The sequence below is a fragment of the Rhinatrema bivittatum genome, chromosome 2 (assembly GCF_901001135.1).
Source record: "Rhinatrema bivittatum chromosome 2, aRhiBiv1.1, whole genome shotgun sequence".
Lineage (NCBI taxonomy): Eukaryota > Metazoa > Chordata > Amphibia > Gymnophiona > Rhinatrematidae > Rhinatrema > Rhinatrema bivittatum.
In genome coordinates this window covers 191,224,572-191,234,009 of record NC_042616.1, presented here as the reverse complement: position 1 = coordinate 191,234,009, position 9,438 = coordinate 191,224,572, and the positions used below count along the sequence as shown (strand labels likewise).

Here is a 9,438-nt window from a genome sequence, read left to right as displayed (position 1 = left end):
TAAGACAGTAACTTTTAACCATGCGTGTGGGTGCATATGTGCATGCATTTGCCGGCTCGCACCCATGGACGTGGCTATCTTATAACATGCGTGCGCTAATGTGTGCATGTTATAAAACAGGCTGAGTGTGTGCACATGTGCACGCAATTTTAAGTGGGCAAACTCATGTGCATGCAAATCCTGCTTCTACCGTGTAAGTGGATGAAGTTTAAAGGGGTGCCCGTTCACCCCATTGCCAGCTTCACCAGTTTGTTCCCAGTTTGCCAGGCAAGGGAAAGGACTTCCAAATTCTCCCTAGTTTAATAGCTTCCCTTTCCCCCTGTTAGTATCAAACTGTAAAACTTCATTAATTACCCTATAATTTTTTATTTTATTACTTATATGCCATCCATAACAGTAATAAAGTTATGGGCTAGGGACCCCAGCACGCTCTTGTGTGCATAAGTATTTACACATACATCTCTTGCCCTTCCCTGACACGGCCATGCGCTGCCCAGACCATGACCATGCCCCACCCCTTGACCACCAGGTAATTTTAAAAGGTTTTTGGGGGGTCGGGAGGGTGAGGGAGGCTAAGGGGGTCATTTTAAAGGGTCGGGTGGGTTTTCTTTTATCAGGCCATCGGTGCCATTTATATTAGTGGCAGCCAAAATGACGCCGATGGCCTGAGAGCGGGAGATCGTGCCGGGACCCCCCCCACTGGACCACCAGGTAATTTAAAACATTTTGGGGGGGTTCAGGAGGGTGGGGGATTTGTTTTAAAGGGTCGGGGTGGGTTTAGGGGTTGTTTTGGTGTGCCAGTTTTCCTGCCCTCCCCCGATTTATGATTTTTCATGATAAATCGGGGGAATTTCTATTGTATCGCGACGCTGACGATTTTTGACAATTTAAAAAATATCTGACGATTTTTTTAAATAGTCAAAAAACGATTCACATCCCTACTGATTAGCATTGTGAAATCCCTAAATACCAACAAAATGTTTCTTCATTTATATTTATAAACTAATAGGTCCATGCAGCGGTGCCGAGAGCAGGAAGTCAGCTGGATTTACCCAGGTACGAGTTCCCGCTGGATAGACCCAAAGACAGTGGAATAAGTTTGCTAACTTCAGGGCTGCTACCAGCTAAACATAAGCCCCACACCCGGTCATCTTTTTTTTTTATCCAGGCAAGTTAACCATTCATTGGCCCACAATTTTAACACTTTGTGGTTTATCCAGCTAAATTCCAAACTCAGCCGGAAAAATCCGTTGACCGAGGACCTTTAAAAGTATTGCAAAGGCTCCTTACCATGTTGGTTTCTTTAATGCTCATTGTTGTCTTCACTGCAATCACACACATACGAGATGACAAGGGAAAATCTAATGCACCGGTGCAGAAGTTTGCAGGATGAGCGGAACCAGAAAAAGAAAGGAGATGTGTGAGCATTTCCTGATGTCCTACTTTCCATCTGAGGTACAGGCATTGATCTTGGTTATCACAAAGTTAATTGTGTCCATTTCTGTATACGAAGTATGGGGCAAGTTTTCAGAAGAGCTGCTGAGTGGCCCCTTGGTAAAAATTCTTGGAAGTTTTCTTTGTGATTTTTTCCTATTCTATGGGTAGGAAAAGGAAGCCGAAAATGTGGTCATCTTCCCCGGCGCCTACGGAAGCTAGAGGCCCGATGGATCAGCACATTGTAAGGCAGTACAGGAGCAAGCAATTCCTTTTACTGAAACCTAGAGTATTGTCCCTGGGGGCAACATATTTTTGAGGTTCCCCTGTAAATGCCTTATAGTTTATCAAAAGAACAGATTTATCTTTCAGGATCCGTCACACCTGGAAACATTTTTGGTTGATAAAGAACCAGGTTGAGATATAAGTAGTTGTAAAAATAAAAATAGATCCAGCTTAATGTAATTACTGAATTACAATTTCCTATATTGTTTATGTATTAATTGTTATATCCTCCCAATTAGTGGACTATAATTTTGTCATATAGTGGATGGATGCCTGTAAATTGGTTCTTGATTTAATTTTGCTATATGCAATTGTATTTCCTTGATTTTTTGCATTTTTATAATTTGTAAAAATTCTAATAAACTATAAATGAAAAAAAAAAATTATCGTCAGATAATTTTAAAATCGTCCAAAATTGTTTGAGTGCACAATACAATACAAATGCCCCCGATTTATCGTCAGGGGCATTTGTATTGTATCGTTAAATAGGGCACGGGAAAACCGGCACACCAAAAAACCCCTAAAACCCACCCCGAACCTTTAAAACAAATCCCCCACCCTCCCGAACCCCCCAAAATGTTTTAAATTACCTGGGGTCCAGTGGGGGGCTCCCGGCGCAATCTCCCTCTCTCTCTGGCCACGGCTGCGTTGAGAAATGGTGCCGGTGGCCCTTTGCCCTTATCATGTGACAGGGCAAAGGTAGCACCGGCGCCATTTTGGCTCCTGGCTCCCGACGTCACGCGTGCAGGAGATCGCCCCCAGACCCCTGCTGGACCCCCAGGGACTTTTGGCCAGCTTGGGGGGGCCTCCTGACCCCCACAAGACTTTCCAAAAGTCCAGCGGGGGTCCGGGAGCGACCTCCTGCACGCGGGCCGTATTGCCAATCTTCAAAATGGCGCCGGCGCTACCTTTGCCCTCACTATGTCATACGGGTGACCGTCGCCCGTATCTATATCTTTCTTGATACGTCGTGACCAAAACTACACACAGTTCTCAAAATGAGGTTACCCTATGGAGAGATACAGTGGCATTATGATATTCTCTGTTTTATTCTCCATTCCTTTCCTAATAATCCCTAGCATTCTATTTGCTTTCTTGGCTGCTGCTGCACACTGAGCAGAAGATTTTGGCATATTATCAAAAATGACACCTATTTCCTGGATGGTGACACCTATTGTGGAACATTACATTGTTTAGCTATAATTTGAGTTACTCTTTCCTAAGTACATCACTTTGCACTTGTCCACATTAAATTTAATTTGCCAATTGCATGCCCAGTCTCCCAGTTTTGCAAGGTCCTCTTACAATTTCTCACAATCCTCTTGTGATTTAACAACTTTGAATAATTTTGTGTCATTGGCCAATCTGATCACCTCACTTGTTCACATTTATTTATTTATTTATTTATTTATTTATTTTAATTTTTTTCTATACCGGCATTCGTGATAATATCACATCAAGCCGGTTTACAATAAACAATGGGTGATAACCGGAACAGAGAACGAAATAATATGAACTATACATAAAATAGATGCAGTTACAATAAACAAGGAGACGTACAACTAGGAGCAAGAAGAAGACAAGATAGAAACTTTAACAAAGTGTATAAACCTGTAGAATGGAGGAATTTCCAAAAATGGATGTTTGAGATTTACAATAAATTGTTCAGTACAAGTATGTAGTTTAACAATAAAGACGAAATCATAAGTAATGAAGATTCTGGATGATTATAATGCTTAGGGGTAGGATACCAGGATGGTTATAATAATAAAAGAAGTTGATTGGAGGTTGAATATCGGATAGAATTGTTTTTAATCTGAGTCTGGGAAGGCTTGTTTGAAAAGCCATGTTTTATCATTTATAAATATATTAAAAAGCAGTGGTCCCAGAACAGATCCCTGGGGCACTCCACTATTCACTTTTTCCATTGGAAAAATTTACCAATTATCCCTACTCTCTGTTTTCTATCTTTTAACCAGTTCCCAATCTATAATAGGACACTGCTCCCTGTCCCATGACTAAACCCTAAACCAAAGAACAGAAAACGTTTCCTCTCCCAGGGAAAAGAAGTTCTAAGGCACTCCTGTCACTCCAGGGCCCCGAAAGGAAATTCCTTTCTTCCCACCTAACAAAGGATTCGGGCCCTGGGGGAAAGAGAGTGGGTAAAATAAAAACACAGCTTTAGTGATCCAGCCCCAAAGAGGCTAATAAAATCTTTTATGGCCCCCCATCTGTGATAAGACTGTACCAGGAGATGAGGTTACAAAAGTAAAAGTGAAGAAATAGCAGAATAATTAGCAGCTGGGACTTTCTGATAGGCTAAACTTTCATCATCTTCTTCCTCCATCTTCTACCTCCTTTGTAGACATCTGAGGCATGTGTGATTTTGAACTGTCTTTTCCTCTTCAGGAATTCTCTGCTCTCCCGTGATCTCTTCCCTTGGAGTGCAGTAGGCCTTTCATGTCTTCCATCTGCACTTGCAAGCAAACTTAATGTGCCAGGCTTTCTTATATAGTTCTGGGAAGCCAGTAAAAAGGTCACAAAGAAAAGAGAACTGAGCATATTGAGTTTTGCATGATCATGCTATTTAGCTTCCTCTTAGTATATAACAGACTCACATTAAGTTAACACAAAACCAAGGAAGCTATTAAATAGCAGCTGTTTACTGAGCTTTTGCTAAATTTCATAAGGGCCGATACAGTAAAGTGCATGGCCTGTGCACGCGCTCTCCCGGCACGCGCACAGGCCACTCTCCTGTGCGTGCGATTCAGTATGCAAAATAGGCCCAGCGGTAAAAACAGGTAAAAGGAGGCGCTAGGGACACTAGCGCATCCCTAGCGCCTTTTTTTGGACCGGAGTGGCAGCTGTCAGCGGGTTTGACAGCTGACGCTCAATTTTGCCGGTGTCAGTTCTCAAGCCCGCTGACAGCCATGGGTTTGGAAACCGGACGCCGGCAAAATTGAGCGTCCGGTTTTTGGCCCACGAGCCGTAGGCCGACTTCAATTTTTTTTTTTTTTTTACTTTTGGTAACTTTCAGGACCTCCGACTTAATATCACCATGATATTAAGTCAGAGAGTGCACAGAAAAGCAGTTTTTACTGCTTTTCTGTGCACTTTCCCGGTGCCTGAAGAAATTAGCGCCTACCTTTGGGTAGGCGCTAATTTCTGAAAGTAAAATGTGTGGCTTGGTTGCACATTTTCCTTTCGGAATCACGCGGGAATACCTAATAGGGCCATCAACATGAATTTGCATGTTGCGGGGGCTATTAGGTTTGGGGGGGTTGGACGCGCGTTTTCGGCTCCTTACTGAATAACGAGTAATGCTAGCGCATCAAAAACGCGCGTCCAATCGAGAGTTAACAGTGTGCCCGATAGAGCCTGAGCATATTACACTGTTTAGCATGAACTCACTAATATCTCATTTGAACATGGTATTCCTTGATTTGCATGCACAGGTTCACAAATGTTTGCATACTCACACTAATGTCTTCTACAATCCCATGAACATGCATAGTAAGACCTTCTAGCATAGCTTACTATTTTTAGCTTGAGCAAGATAGACTTAGCTTGCAGATTAAATTTACTGCATAGGCCACAAGGTGTGCTATTTCAAAATTGTGCAGGCATGTTTTGCTCTAATTTTGTCCACTCCCAGTCTGCATCAAGCCAAAGGACGTATTAACACTAAATTTAACATTTGATGCTCTATTCCATACTGGTCATTAAACAAATCTAACTGCAGAACTATCTAAAAAAATCTTCATTTTTCTACATATTCCCTATATACAGTACTGACCTCTGAAAGCTGACACGCAAATCCCCTGAGCCAAATGTAGTCAGCCCTGGGGATCCTAAAGCAACTGTTAACTGTTCATTGAACCACCGAAAGTTTTTTTCAGTCATTCCTGAACATCCTAAGACTTCTGAACCTTTCCAGATGTTTTCAAGAGTTGGCAGAATTTAGAATATGGGATAAATAGGAGCTACCAAGAAACCTTATAGTGGCAAAAACTGACCCAGTAGAAAGAATAATGTCTATTTTCTGTTCTTTCCTGTGGGACCAATATTTAAATATAAGATGAAAATGCCATTTTGTATTTGTTCTGAAATGAAATGATTCTAGATTGCCTACCTCTTGCCATGACCTTGTTAGTTTTTCTTCTACTCGATCCATGAATGCACTATATGCACCACGTCTCCTCCTATGTCTCTAAAAACATAACCAGAAAAATTGCATAATTAATAAAATATCTGAAAAAGAAGTGTTAGGTTTTATTCATGTATTTAGAAAAGTGACAGCACAATATATTTTTATGACTATAAAACTGGGCGGTATGTATATATATAATGTGCATAGGAGGAAGTGCTGTCTGTCTGTAGCAGAAGACCTGAAAGCTCATTTGCATACTTCTGCCATTTGCATTATTCTTCCAGCAGCTCCAACAGAGTCCTACAGAGGATAACACAAGCTCTCTAGATTTCAGCTATTCAGTTTCCAGCTGCAGAAACTGAGGGTTCATTTGCATACGTTTCTCAGCAATCCTAACAGAGGATTCTGCAAGTCATCTATGTTTCAGCTTTCACAGCTCCTTTCTTCTTTTTAGCATCAGAACCTGAGGGCTTATTTACATACTTCACCCAGCACAGGTTTCCAGAGGATACCATAAGCTGTCTAGGTCATGCTTCCACAGCTTCTGCATTGTTTCTAGCTGCAGAAATTCATAGTGGATATTACATTAAAATTGTTGGCTCAATGTGTTGTGGTGGTCAAAAAAGCAAACAATGTTAGGAATTATTAGAAAGGGAATGGCAAATAAAATGGTGGATGTCATAATGCTTCTGTGTCGCTCCATGGTGAAACCACACCTTGAATACTGTGTGCAATTCTGGTCGCCGCATCTCAAAAAGATATGGTTGCATTGGAGAAAGTTAAGAGAAGGGGGCATGGAACAGCTCCCCTATGAGGAAAGGCTAAAGAAGTTAGGGCTGTTCAGTTTTGGAGAAGAGACAACTGAGGGGGGATATGGTAGAGGTCTAAAAATCATGAAAGGACTTAAACAAGTTAATGTAAATCGATTATTTACTCTCTCAGATAATAGAAGGACCAGGGGGGCAATCCATGAAGTTAGGAAGTAACTCTTTTAAAACAAATCAAAGAAAATTCTTTTTTACTCAGGCAGTTGTTAAGCTCTAGAATTCATTGCCAGAGGATGTGGTTTTGATAGTTAGTGTAATTGGGTTTAAAAAAGGTTTGGATAAGTTCCTAGAGGAAAATCCATAAACTGCTATTAATTAATAAACAATAGTAGCTTGAGATTTATTTAATGTTTGGGTACTTGCCAGGTACTTGTGACTTGGATTGGCCACTGTTGGAAACAGGATGCTGGGCTTGATGGACCCATGTTCTTATGTTCTTATGTAAAACTGGAAGGCTCATTTGCATACTTTTTACAGCAGTCCTAGTAGAGGACTCCAGGTGATACTGCAAGCTATCTAGGTATCAGCCTTCCCAACCCCTGCAGACTATCTAGCACCAGAGGAGCTGAAGGCTTATTTGCATACTTTCCCTAGCACTCTACAATATACCATAAACTATCTAGGCTTCAGCTTCAGAGAACTAGAAGGCTCATTTGCACACTTCTCCTAGGAGCCCCAGTAGAGGAGACTACAGGCCTTCTAGGTTTCAGTTTATAACTCTTTCCAACAGCAACTCTTCTACTTAATTCTCCCAACAGCTCTAGCAGAGGCCTCTAGAGGATATCACAAGCCTTCTAGGTTTCAGCTCCCATAGCCCAGCTTCTTTCCAGCAGCAGAGGATGGGAAAGCTTGTGCCAAAACACTACTTCCTATATTTTTTCAACAACAGATTTGTTTATTTGATAAATAACAGAATTAGTTCAAAACAAGGGTCAATACAGTGTGTAACCGAGTAGTCATAAGTAGATTAATTGTAGTCTCTGAAGTATCACTCACAGACAAATCTAAAATAAACTAATAGAGTAACAGCTGAACAAAATTAAGATGCAGATAGTGGTCAGCAGTGAGAGGGGGAGCTATCCAGTCTTTTGCACTGCCAGTTTGGAGAGATGTTGTATATGTGCACTGGATGGAATTGTTCCTAGTCTTCAGAGAATGAATCCGATATCTCTGGACGCTAGAGCGGCTGGGGCTCAGGGGGGAGGGCAATTCATAGGGCCCTTTGGGGAAATTCTGCAGGTGTCAGCTAGTATTTTACATGTAAATGTTGGAATTTGTTACACAAGCATCCATTGGGTAATGTTCTTCTCAGGCTGGGCTCTCCAAATGGGTTTGTTGTGCACACATCATAACAACAATGAATCTCTTTCTTAAAGGCAGGAATTGTCAACTGAAGGGTAATGAATGTGCTTGGTTTTATCAGGATATTGATAATAAATATTCATCATATATTTGCAAAGGCCTGGTCCAAAAACTGGGTTAATTTGCATATTTTGTTTACTCTGAATATCAAATTGGTTTGCAGCCCTCAAGAACGAAGTCAGCCACACATGAACTGAAATTTACAGCATTTGTTCTTCTTAATCCTTCCATTGCACCAAATGCTTTCATTGGACCTTTATACTCCCATTGCACCAAAGAAAACTTCCTTCTGGAGCTCGTAAGTTGTCACAGACAAGTATAGCATTTTGAGGAGGGTTTTGAATCAAATCAGTGGCACATATGATGACTTAGATTATTATTATATCTTTCTGCTAACATTTCCTTGTCTCTGATTGCATCTCTTAGCACTTGATGATCTTTTGTCTCACCATACATAGTTGAAAAATCATTACATACTGATGTTTGTATAGACATTCTTATATTTTTCTCCTTTACCACTATATCTGGTTTTCTGGTTTCAAGTTTTTTAATCCATTAATGTTGGAATTTTCCATATGATCACAGCTTCTTTATTCTGTATAAGTCCATTTGGGCCATAGTTCCACTGTGTCTCTGATACCAGAATGTTGTAGTGTTTTACAGATTTTCCATTAAATTAATATTGTTACCTTCAGGGCCGGATTAAGGAGCTGGCCATCCAGGAAATCACCCAGGGCTCTAGCCATTAGGGCACTGGTTACCATTGTAGAAAAGCAAGTAGGGAAAGATCGGAGATGGTTGCAAGGCCACCAGCAGAGCTGAACCCTTCAGCAGTGCACACATCTCCTCTTCCTTTAAAGGGGCCGCGGCGGGAAACTAACCCGTGACCCCAGATGATGACGTCACTGGGTCCCGGTATATAAGGTCGGGCCCAGCCTCAGTTAGTTGCCTTTTCTTACAGGTCTCTATGCTGGTCGTGTACTTTGTTGCCTCCTCTGGGTGATTCCTTCATGTTCCTGGTTCCTGTCTCGTCTGTGTTCCTGATCATCTCCTGGACCCGACCTCTGCTTTGCCTGACTACACTACTGATCATCTCTTAGACCGACCTCTACTTTGCCTGACCACACTACTGATCATCTCCTGGACCCGACCTTTGTTTTGCCTGACCACACTACTGATCATCTCCTGGACCCGACCTCTGCTTTGCCTGACTACGCTATTGATTATCTCCCAGACCTGACCACTGCCTTGCCTTACCATTCTTCCTTGCCTGCCGCCTGCCCTGCCGCCAGCCTGTTCAATGATGCCTCTGCTATTCTCACTCTGGGCTTGGCCTCTCAGGCTTCGGCCTGTTCTTACTTGGGTGCCCCCTGTCTCTCA

The 9,438-nt window shown here is 41.9% G+C and overlaps 1 protein-coding gene across 1 annotated transcript in view; it reads right to left on the bottom strand.

Moving 5' to 3' along the window:
* Positions 1–3,252: 3,252 nt before the first annotated feature.
* LOC115084301 overlaps positions 3,253–9,438 on the bottom strand; it is a 28,292-nt gene continuing 22,106 nt past the window's right edge. The window contains exons 5-6 of the mRNA XM_029588985.1: positions 5,852–5,929; positions 3,253–4,236 (exon numbers count right to left, since the gene is read on the bottom strand). Of these exons, the coding sequence (XP_029444845.1) occupies positions 4,039–4,236; positions 5,852–5,929 (276 nt within the window). The 3' untranslated portion in view covers positions 3,253–4,038. The remainder of the gene's footprint in view (positions 4,237–5,851; positions 5,930–9,438) is intronic.